The 12,602-nt window shown below is 38.3% G+C and overlaps 1 protein-coding gene across 1 annotated transcript in view; it reads right to left on the bottom strand.

Moving 5' to 3' along the window:
* galnt18a (UDP-N-acetyl-alpha-D-galactosamine:polypeptide N-acetylgalactosaminyltransferase 18a) overlaps nucleotides 1–12,602 on the bottom strand; it is a 102,302-nt gene that overhangs the window by 3,212 nt on the left and 86,488 nt on the right. The window contains exon 10 of the mRNA XM_053506482.1: nucleotides 4,941–5,105. Within this exon, the coding sequence (XP_053362457.1) occupies nucleotides 4,941–5,105 (165 nt within the window). The remainder of the gene's footprint in view (nucleotides 1–4,940; nucleotides 5,106–12,602) is intronic.

Raw genomic sequence — 12,602 nt, 5'->3', positions numbered from 1 at the left:
AAAGCAGAAACTTGAGATGAAACCTCTCCCTGATATGGAATTCAAAACCTGACACTGAGGTCTTTCTCCTGTTCTACTGTTTCAAGGACAAACAGGCTTCATTTAAACCTAACGCTCTGTACTGTGGCTGATTGTTTGATCCATTTGAAAAGTGAACCATTTCGCAAGTTTTGATTAGTTTGATACGGCAGGCATACAGTATGAAGGTGATCAGTTTCTCCTCTACGATTACGCGTCTTACACGATGATCTTTACAGAAGCCACACTTAGTTTTAAACTATTGTAATTGAAATTTTATACACAGGAATGTGGCTTTTCCGTCAGTACTGATGTTTATAATCTGTCTAAACTTTGTGATAAGTAGATTTCATGCGTCATGCAAGTGAAGTGATTGGAGCTAAAGAGAAAAAAAAAAACAAGCGAGGGGAAGAATGTTCACCGTACGACTTCATGCTTCATGAGATATGGGTCTAAACTGGAGACAGCTCTCATCTATTACCCAGTATCAGTACGGCGTGGAGTGAATAACGAGGATGGAAAGGATATCAGATCCCGTATCAAAGGGCAAAGATTGGAATCGGATTCGGAAAAAGTATTTAATTTTTCGAACTAAAAATGTTTAGATCTAAAAAAAAGTTGAGAGATTTTTTTTTATATTATGATCAATTGTATTTTATTTACACTTAAAAAATTTTTTTTCTTTTTTATTATTGTACAGATGTTGAGACACTGTTAGCTTTGGGTTAATTTTGAAAGTTTGAATGACTTTAGTGAAATGACGTTGAAACAACGTCGACGACATGACAATAAGATAACGTCCAAAGCACACTGTTTCAAAAATGATGTCATGAGCAGGATTCAAACTGTGGTCACTGCGGCAGGAGATTTGCATGTTTAGCACTGGACCACTAGGGGGCATGCTGTTGATGCTTGTAAAGTGTAAACAGAAAAATGTGCACCACAAACACAATATTACAGTCAAGAGGCACCGCATGGTAATATTTCTGAAAGAAAATGAAAATGAGAGCAGTAGTACGACACTATGAGATGCGTCACGTGAGACACGCGCTGTGTGTGGAAAGCTGTTGTGCCCGTCCCAATCTCTGTTTGGAATTCTAAACCGTGTTACAATCTTAAGGGACCATGGATGTGCTGGGATGTGGTGTGAACGCATGTTAAACGACAGAAACGCTCCAAATAAATGTTAGAAGTTGAGGTTGTATTTGTATAAGTTATGTTTGGTTTGTTCTTTCTTTTGGTTTGTTTCTTTTCTAACATTACCTCGAAATTATTTTATTAACGTCATTCTAACTTTTAAAAACAACATGCTTCAGATGATGGACGTCATCACATTCATAATGTCGATACAACTATATCATAACATCTATAAAAAAAAATTTAAAGAAAAAAAATATGGGCTTATATCATTCTCAAGGCTTCAATATTAATATCAGAAGTAAAAAAAATGCAACTGAATTATACTATCCATCTAGGAACCTCTGCAGTCCAACTAGGGACCGTGGAGGCCAATAGTGACTAGTGTATTTGTCAACATACACTGGTCAAAATTGCATTTTGGGAACACCCACTCACTCGTGGGGGGCCTGGAGCCTATCACAGGAGACTTGGGGCATAAGGTGGGGTACACCAGGGACAGGGTGGCAATCCATCACAGGGCACACACGCATACCCATTCACACGCTATCAGCAATTTGGGAACGTCAATTACCCTTATCTACATGTCTTTGGAATGTGGGAGGAAACCGGAGTACCCAAGCACGGAGAGAACATGCAAACTCCATGCACACAGAGACCGGAATCCTACCCAGACCCTGGAGGTGCACTTGGGCCTTTGGAACACTGTGGGACTGTGGGAGGAAACCAGTGAACCTGGAGGAAACCCACCAAGCAAAGGGGGTACATGCACACAGACCCGACGCAGGAATCGAACCCAGGACCTGGAGGTGCAAGATGATGATGATGCTAACCACTAAGCCACTATCTCTTTTTCCTGACTAGTTAAATAAGGTACTAGCTACACTTTGTACATTTTATATTTGTACAGGACTTGTTTAAAGGTTCCGGTTCGATCAGCTTCAGCGCTTTCATGTTATGTATAATAAAGTGCTTGTACTTGAACGTCAAAAAAAAAAAAGAAAACGTCAATCAAATGCTGCAAACAGCCAAGAAAATCAATTCATATGGAGTATTTTAACTTAACACATGTTCACAGGTTCATTGAAAGTGAACGCCCTGCCTCGGAGACAGAAGCATCTCTCAAATGGTGAAAGGAGCGTTGGGAGATATTCACACCACGCACAGAGGACACGTGCTGCAAGACCTCTATTACAGACAAGATTTAAATTTTCAGTGCGGGGCGGGGTGGGGGATGGGGGGTGGGGGGAGCTGAAACTCTTGTCCACGTTCGTCACATGTTAGACAGATAAAAAGATGAAAAGCAGCCTGGAGGTAACACCTGCTCACACGGACACGGACCTACTTCCTAATAACGTCTGAACTGCTCTGAAACAAGAAAAGCCTTTAATTAGAGCAGATGTGTTCAGAGACACCAGCGACAGGAAGCAGGATAAAATCCAAAATCTTAATATACAGCGGTTTAAACATCCGTGTAAGAAACATACAGGATTCCTCCACACAGGAAACTCGAAAAAAGAAAACTCACAAAGCTTTGGCCAGGTTTGGACGTTTACTAAGATTGATGAAGGCGGCGGTGTAATAATGAGCCGGCTCGGGGAAAAGCAGCGTTTAATGAGGCACCGGACTCGAGAAAAATAACGGCCTTTAACGTGCATTGGGTGCTGATGACCCTCTCGAATAAAAATAATGACTGCAGAGGACTGCAAAGTCTCACCGTTCACACCAAATCACGGACGCTGCATTCACTCGGGGCTATGGTTAAAAAATTAATTGCACTTCTTTAATCATAAGGGTTGGTGTAATAAGACGTAGGGTTAATTCTTACTCGAGTAATATTTGTATATTTAAAAATGTGTGCGGAAATTCTAACGCTGAAAAAATAAGGCATTCAAAAAAAAAACTTGGGCAATTTTACACACAAAAGAAATGAGAAGGATTACGTGACTGCTACAAACTCTGTACTAAATTAATGAAAGTATATAAAATAAGTGTCTAAAACCCAAAACATACGTTCAACCCCAACAGAAATGTCGTCATAACGCTCCCATATAAAAGATACACATGTAGCGGAATATAGACGATTATTTACTTTACTGTTATGTGATTTCTTAAATTGGATTAATTAGCATAACTAAAACTATATTTAAACAATATCACACACGAGAGGGAGTGCTGTTGTGCTGATTATCAGTGATTAGTTCGTAGACACGAAGGCGCAGCCCAAGTACAGAGAATGTCACAACCGTGCTAATATTCAGTACAACAGCACATACTGGCACAAACCTAGACATCTGTGTGTTTTCTTCTTTTTTATATTATTGGTTTATCTAAAGAAAATAAGTGCACCTTTTTGTGCGTTCTTCATGTGTTCCAGAAAATACGACCCGTTTGTCTCTGTTTACAAGTTTTATAAAAGTTTATATGTTTACATAAGTTACATTACTTATTCATTTATTTATCTTCTATACCGCTTTACAGGTTTACGGGGGCCTGGAGCTCATTCCCGGAAACTTAGGGTTCAGGGCAGGGTACATTTGGGAACGCCAATTAGCCTAATCTGCATGTCTTCGGACTGTGGGAGGGAACCGTATTTTATATATTAACCAATTTTATGTCTTTACTTTAAACTTTACTAAACTGAAAAGTTTAAAACTCATAAATCAAGACTGCGGTATCATATACAGGGAAAGAAAAGAAAATAGCATGATGTATATTATATTAATATAAGATTCATAATATCATCTTATTATCATATTATTACCGTATACAGTGTATCAATATATAACGCATAGCAATAAATTAAGGATTATTAACATTTATGTAAGTTTTTCTTTTCCTGAAGTGTGTATAAATTATTTTTGGGTTGACTCTGTATATATAAGCCTATATATTATAATGAACTTACAAGATAATAGGTCCAACTTTTACTTCTAAACTTTTTTAATTTTTTTTACTTTTTCAAGCTCTTCTATGTCAAAGAAAAAAATCCGTTTTTAAAAATGTCTTCTCATTCACTTGCCTTGTGGCCACGTCTCGCAGAATCACACAGAAAAAAAGTGTGAACCCTTCTTCCTTCCTCCTTTGTTCTTTGTACGTCTCTAATGTATACTCGCTGTGTCAGACAGATGTGTCAGCGCTGCTAACAAGAACATTCTAACAGGCAGGCAGAAAACAGAAAGCAGAATTTCCAAACCACTTAAACACTAGTGTGTGTGTGTGTGTGTGTGTCAGAGCATGAGATGACTCTTTTGTTCCTTCCAGATGTGAGTCGACGCAGGAGTCTCAGCTCAGATGAATTATAAGGAGAGGCTTTACTGAGCGAAGAGGCCACAGGTGAGCTCACCTGTTTGTTATATATTATTGTTTCATATGTTGTATCTCATTCATATGTGGATGAAGTTCAGTGAATTGTCTTTTCTGACTCGACCAGACTTTTTCTTTTTCTAAGACAACCAATCACACCTTCTCGAACCCTCCCTTATGCGGCGTAACAGCTGGAAGAAAGCGCTGTTTGCCCTCTTCCACATACACGAGCTCCAAGATGTCTAAAACTAGCAATTGTCATTGTGATTGACAGATGAGTGTGACTATGCCCCTCCCACACAGAATGCATGGGCATATTTTGCTCCCTCTGTGTGTTCAGCCCACTAAAGCCTAGTTTCGCCAAAATCATAAATGCTACAGCTAGACAAGACGTAGAATCCTTACTGATGTGTTGTATAAAATAATGCAGTTATGCGCACAATATCACATTTAAAATGGATTCTGGGTAATGAGCAGACCTGAGTGAAGAGCCAGGAGAGCTTCATGTGCTTGTTCCCGGCGTAGCTGCACTCCAGCAGGCGCGGACGCCCATTCACGTCGACCAGGCACTTGTTATCGTTGTCATCGATAGTTGGGCTCAAGACGCCGACGCGCAACTGCCCCGAGCTGGTGTAGTACACGTTCTGAAATGATATTATGAAGCATTTATTGAATCTACAGCTTAGAGCCACGACTACAGTACGCACAGAAAAGAAAGAAAATATGAGACAGAGATGCATTTTTTGGATTTGTTCCAGAAGGCATGAAATAAGCCAAGCACGTCTAGAAAAGCCTAAATACAGACTGCGTAAGAAGCTTATAGTTTTATAAAGTGACATCCGTTCTCAAGTATTTATTATTATTCCGTCTTTTCTTACAGCGCATAATACGCACATGCAGTGTCTTTCGAGATTTGTACTTTTATACATTAATTATATATGTATACTTTTTTCTAGGAGAAATCTTCATGCAATACAGAAAAAAGAAAAAAAAACTGGAGTTACATGACGAATTATTTCCTTTTGGCTGCACTTTAATGAAAGCTGTGTGCTGATTGAAAGCATTCTGTAAGGGAGAGAGAGAGAAAAAAGAGAAAACCAAATCCTCCAGCATTTGCTGCGGGTTTGATCAGGATCAGTAACGCATGTGTCTTTGTCCTGCTAAGCCCAGAATCGATGCTAAGACTTTAATCCACAGCTCTGGTGGAAAATTAGGCCTTTTTGGAACACTTTGTGTGAATGTATTTTACAGACACCTGTCCTGGCTGTGAAAGCTGTGTTGTCAGGTTGGCTAGATAAGTTTACATAAAACCTTTAAGCAGTTTTTGCATTCTTTAGATAGCCGTCATTTAAGCCACCACTGTCCCACTCACTCACTCACTCACTCACTCACTCACCTTCTCTACCACTGGACATGGAGCCTATCCCAGGAGGCTTAGGGCATGAGGCAGGGTACATCCTGGACAGGATGCCAATCTATCGCAGGGCACACACACACATACACACACTCACACACCCATTCACACATTACGGGCATTTCGGGAACGCCAATCAGCCTAATTTACATATCTTTGGACTGTGGGAGGAAACCGAAGTACCCAGAGGAAACCCACCAAGCACGGGGAGAACATGCAAACTCTATGCACACAGAGACGGGAATCGAACCTGGCCAGCGCAATCGAACCCGAACCCTGGAGGTGCAAGGTGGCAGTGCTAATCTATTAATAGAATAAGTTCTTGTTTCGACATATATTTAATCATCCAAAATACACTATCGGTGCTGATAATTTTTTTATGTTATACTTATAAAAACAGAAAATGTGTGGGGCCAAAGAAGCTTCTTTTGAAGTTTTTGCAACAATGAAGTGACCAAAATAAAAAAAAATATTTTAGCTTTAGCTGTTTTGGAGAGATGATGTGGCCCAAAAGTGGCCATTTAAGCATTATACGGTCTCGCTTTGAACAATAACCATTTAAAATGCTAATGATTCATATTTCTTTATGAGTATTGATACTAAAATTGGTGTAAGCTTCTAGAAGCATATAAACTGTAAAATTCTTGCTTAAATTAAAGCATTCCATGCAAAAATTTAGATTTTTTTCACTAAAAAACTCCTGTAGTGTCCGTAACCACGTTAAATTTATGTTGCAAAATCTTAACAATTTAGCATTTTAGAATAATACACTTTTTCAGGTTTATGTCTTTTTATGTGAAATCTAAATTGGCCAAGTTTCATCTGAATGACAGTTAAGACCGTTGAAAGATTTGAATTTAAAAAAGTAACTGACACTACAGACATAAAAGGGCATGAAATGGTATTGTATTTAGCCACGATATTTCTATTTAATGATAAAAATATAAACGTGTAGTATATTTACAAAAAACGAAGCATGGATCGGAAGATAAGAAACATTAAATATTATGAAAAATTATATGATCCTATCTGAAAATACAATTTTTCACCTAGGTTAGACACTTTTTAGCAGCAATACCATGTTTTAGCCAAAAATCTTATTTTAGGTACCTGAGGTTTTTTCCTTTTTCCTTAGCAGGGTAACGTTTTAAGGAAGTGATGTTAGCGCTGGTGATGTCTTGGGGTATTTTCGAATAGACAGATCTTGTCCCTTAACTGACACCCCCTCAACAGGGAGCAGAGAGTACTGGTTAAAGTGGAACAGAATGCAGCCAAAGACTTGGTACAGTCAGTCAGATGCGCAAACAGTAATTGTGTGAACTTGAGCATGTGAACTAGGAATTGGAGTCCATTATAGTCATCATGTTTGAGGACTGAGGTACACTCCGGGAGATGGAGTCAGACATTTGGCAGGCATGCTTATGCAGAGCGACTTACAATTATCGAATTATACATCTGAGCAGCTTGGTGGTGCTGGGGTTTAAAAATTTGACTTTCCAATGAGCGGTCCAATGTCTTAACCACTGAGCATGACGGAATGTTTCCTTGTTAACTATTCTTGGCTGGTTTAATCGTTTGTTCATTCACCAAAATTTGTTCAGAAGAGATTTTCTAGTCACAAAGATTATTTGTACCCTGGTTTTCTGTATTTTGTACACTAATGTACCAATCAAGCATGACATTAAAACCTCCTCGGTTTTGTGTTCCCCTTGTGCCCCCGGGGCAGCTCTGCCCCCCCTCGCAGGGTCTCTGTGGTGTACGTTCGTGTCTGGAATCAGGATGTTGCCGGTGAATTCTTGGGTGCTATGAGTTGTAGAAATATATATATAAGAAATGAAATATATAAGAAAAACAGCTGTACAAGGTAGATATAGATTTATGGCATTCTTGGGTGGAATGAAGTTAGATATAAATGGTAATAAAAATGGTAATGTCTAGGGTTGTGCAATCCACATATTTAAAGTGTCTTGTGCGTGCAAATATGCTTAAAAGTGATTTATTTTAAGTAGCTTGTGATAGATTTAACTAATGACCACAAAGTGTAGTTGTGCAGTGGCCACTAGTGTAAATGAAAGTCCAGAATGTCCAGAGTGAGTGCAAAAACCATATGTGTGGGTCAGTACCATGGCCATCAGTCATGGCCAGCATTGACTTTTGTCAGAGATTTGTGCTACATTGGCTTTTCTGTGCGATTAGACTGGACAGGCTCCATGAGTAAGCCTTGGATGTCCATGATCCTATCACCAGTTTGCTGGAATATAGTTGGTGATTAATGTGGTTTAGTTCACCTTGAAGTGGTGTTGATGTCATAGCTAACTGCTGTAAATTGGACTTGTTGGTATTAGCAGTAATTAATAAACGGTTTGAAAAATGTAATTAGGGTTTCAAATGGTTACTTGAAATATCATCATTTCGGGTTATACCACCAGTATTATCAAAATAACCATGGAAGGTATATCTCCACTAATCTTCACCAGGGAGCACTGAGGTCGTCCTTACTAACACATCATGTTGGTGTTTTTTTTTTTTTACATTTCCATAACAGTTAAAAACTTGCTTTATGCATCCTGTGTGAGGTACAGTAATTTGCAACGCAAAAACAAAGCCGGCCATGACGTTTCACCGTCATCAGTCTACAGGCTTTACTGAAATAAACTCTATCATTCTCACTGTAGAAGAGAGAAACGTTGTAACTGATACTGCCTCTGCTGCAATATTTATCAGGATGGTTTTTAGAGCTAAGTATCAAAGACACAAAGGTAAAAGGAAAAAAAAAGTGTGCTTACTAAAAATACAAAGAGTTATGTTAAGGCGCTGCTTTCTATATTCGGGTGCAGCACAGTTCCTGGTGAGAGCTCCCTGGTTTGACAGATCCGAGTCGATATTGATCTCGGGGTCGGGCGCGTTCTGTCATTCTCGCAGTAATACGCGAGAAATTTTCCAGTTATGACACGTTCAAATGTAGTCAATAACCAGGCTGTGAAAAAGAGACTTGAAGTTCACTTGACGTTTCCAATTTGAAACTTCACTTTTTGCCGACACAAAGGTTGAAAGGATAATTCAGAGGCAGAGCGACAACAGAAACTCCTTAAAGGCTGAAATAGTGTGTAAGAACTCCTGAGAAAATGCACACGGTTAATGGATGTGTTATAGGTGTTTTATAAGTGTGCAGTTTTATAAATGTGCAGTTCATTAAATGGCCACTAGGACATACTGACTCCAAAAGTGAGCCACTCCCCGTGTTAAAACCCCCCTACTTTACAACAGGAATAAACACTTTTGCAGCCAGGTAAAAAAAATAGATTTCATATTCATGACACCTGTACGGGGATGAATTTTTATGTCACTTGTTAGTTCAAAATTATATTAAGACATAAATTCTGTCTGTAATACATCATTGTAGCTAACCAGCTAGCTGAAATCATGGTAGTTTAACGCGACACAGGATGATGTGTAGGTGTCACGTACTGTTAGATGTTGGACTGTGGGCTGAGGTGTGGCAAGGCATAGACGCAAAGGGGGACGAGGTGAAAACAGGCTTTTTATGGTTAACAAAACATAAACGGGAACGGGAGTTGGCTTTACCTTGGAGCGTGCTATAAACAGAACTCTATATAACTCTATGTAACTAATATACAATACAGACAAGGGGTATAAATCTGACAGGACTAGACAAACTAAACTACCTTGGGGACTAAACACAAAGGACTATACATGCAAGGGGATAAACACACAAGACAGGCTTGGCCTACTAGCTGTTTTTCACATTAGCTGCTAAGCTAGATAGTAGCTAAACAGATTAATTGCTAAACAGTCTAGTAGCCAGAGACCCAAGAGACGGACAGACTAGGTATGAAAAACTGAGAACTCTAAAGGTTAGTGGCTAAACAGACTAGTACCTAAACAGACAAGAGGGGACTAAACAGACTAAACACATCTAAGCAGGTTAGTTGTGCACTGGTTAGTATTTACTGTATACAGACTAAGAACTAAACATGCAAAGGAGGTTACTTATAGGGTAAATATACAAGAGGCTAATTCTCCTAGAGGCTAATCCTGCTAGGAGACACAGAAACCAAAGAAACATAAACTAAACTAAATCAAGACAGATGCAAACTTAAAGAGCTCCAGAAACCAAATGCCAACTATAACTAAACAAACTAAAACAGACCATAACCAGACAAAACAAATACCCACTTAACAGAACTGAAATTAATGCTCGACCCAGTTTCCCAGAACAAACAGCTATTTATAACGAGACTAACGAGCTACCTTGGTTCAGGTGAACTCCCGCATCACCTAACCGAGGTGCCTTCTGGGAAACTGAGTCAAGCTACAAACCAAAAACAGTGCCCTCTAGTGGTGAACCCTTGCAGTAGGGTGATGGAGCTGTATCAAATGCAAATTAACATCAGCAAGTAAATGAATGTTAGACACCTTAGCATTTTAGCATTTTTAAATTGTGCTAACTGAGTGTTAAAAAAACAACAGCCAGGCGCTGGGTTCACTCCACCCATTTGCTCATTTATGGATTAACCAGGGTTTAGGTCGGAGTCAGCTCCTGCCACAATGCAATGACCCAAGATCCTACAGTTTCAAAACTGATCTTTAGAAATCCTATGGATGATGTCATCACAAGTTTGTCCAGTTATTTTTATGCAGTCTTTACTTTGTGCACACAGTTTTTCTAATTGTGGTTATGTTAGTTTCACTTTGAAATACGTTCGCTGTAAGTGTTACAATTACACAACTACATTTTTTTTTGCAAACATAAAATAAAACTTTTTTAATGTTATGATTCACACTGAATTTGACTCAATCGAAGATAGTGTAATTTTAAAAATAATCTAACCATATGACAAAACATAGTTACAGATTATGATGCATGTCTGGCTTGCTCATTAGGGATAATCTTTTTATTTTGATTCATACATATTCACATTTCGTAGAAACTTCCATAATTTCTTTTGATTGTGTAAAGCTGCTTTGCGACAATGACAACTGTTGAAAGCACTATATGAATAAAATAAAATTAAACTGAATATATACAGATTTTTATTTTTTATTTTATTTATCTACAGAAATGCAGTAGCTAAATAAGAATTTGATTTGTTATAAAGCATGGCAAACATTTATTCCAAACCAACTTTCTTTTTTTAAATTATTATTTTGTTTTTATAGACGGTTGTTTATATTATTTATATAGTATTGGCACCCGTCCGTTAAAATTTGTCGAAAAATAAAAGCGAATGAAGAGAAGGAGAAACATCTTGTACATTTTGAATTAGAAATAAAAAAAACTTATTTGAGTATATTTTATTGCACAGATTAGTTTCAGCCTGTTCTTTCTTATTCGTGAAGACAGAAAAAAAAAAACATCCAGTAGGCAAAAAGAATAAAAAAATGGAGAGGAAAAAACATTTACAGTAAGAGAGCTTTCACCACACAAACAGCTCTTTCCATCCTTCTGGCAGGTGCAGAGGAAAACGTTGGGCAAAGAAGCAAAACAGAACGAAATGAGCTAAAACAGAAGGCTGTGCAGAGACGGGGTTCAGTTCTGCTTCAGGGAAAGGGTTTAGTGCTCAGTGCTTTGCAGCTTTTTTGCAGGAAAGTAAGTGACACTGAGTGGGTGAAAGCTAGCTTCCTATTCACTGACAGAAGAAATCGAGATTAAACACGTTACACAGTGTCGCCCACAATTATTGGCCCCATCTAAAAAAAAAAAAAAGTATAAGAAATGATTGAAAATAAAATATTAATATTCAGACATCAGACATGCACATTACAGGCGGCTAGGTGGGATTTGTGTGTGTGTGTGTGTGTGTGTGTGGGGGGGGGGGTCGGGGTAACATTACCTGGTTTATCTACTGATAGCTAACTGATTTGCTTTTCTGCCGTTTTGTGTAAAAGTCTAATAAACAATGCAATAATAAAAGGGATTATAGCGCTATATTAAAACTTAGTTCATCCAAGTAAGGAATAGAAACTTAGAGTGTATTAAAGGAAAGTAAAATACAACATTAAGGGGAGTTGTTTTTATTATTATTATTATTATTATTATTATAGATTGACTCATCAGGTATTATATAGTTGTATAACATCAGGATTAACAACTGGGGGTCCACACACTGGCTGTGGATGTAAGGTAGTTGGAATTAAATATGCATGTTTAATATGATCATAATTACACACTTACAGTATTATATATATATATATATATATATATATATATATATATGTTTTTTTAATGCATATGGCCGGAGTGGGGCTAGGCTCAGGTGGGGTGTGTTGGTGCAGGAGTGGAAGGCGGGTTGATGCGGGGTAGGAGGTCCTTCAGGGTAAAGCTTGGGAATTACTGGTATAATATATATTTACATCGAACGTTATGCAGCAACTTCAGAACAAATTTCGTTCTCTGTCTCGTTCATGCAGCTTGTCATGTTACAGAGAAACTGCAAAGCGTAAACTCCTCTGTCCTGAAGATGTTAGAAAAGTCAAAGTTAAAGTTTACATTTACATTTACGATATCAGGCAAACTTGACCTACAAAATGCTTTTCCATCAATAAAAAAACTTCCTTACACTGGTTCACTGATGTGACTGTACCGTCAGTCAAACTCTTGGGGAGGTTTTCTTTTCTCACTTAAACCAAATACCTAAGTAACAGATAGGTCTTTAGTTATCACGTAAAGATTTCCAGTGCCTCGGCTGTACGGACGTCTAAAGGA

Source organism: Clarias gariepinus, chromosome 10, assembly GCF_024256425.1.
Source record: "Clarias gariepinus isolate MV-2021 ecotype Netherlands chromosome 10, CGAR_prim_01v2, whole genome shotgun sequence".
NCBI lineage: Eukaryota > Metazoa > Chordata > Actinopteri > Siluriformes > Clariidae > Clarias > Clarias gariepinus.
The sequence above is the reverse complement of the archived record's forward strand: the minus strand, read 5'-3'. Positions and strand labels throughout refer to the sequence as shown.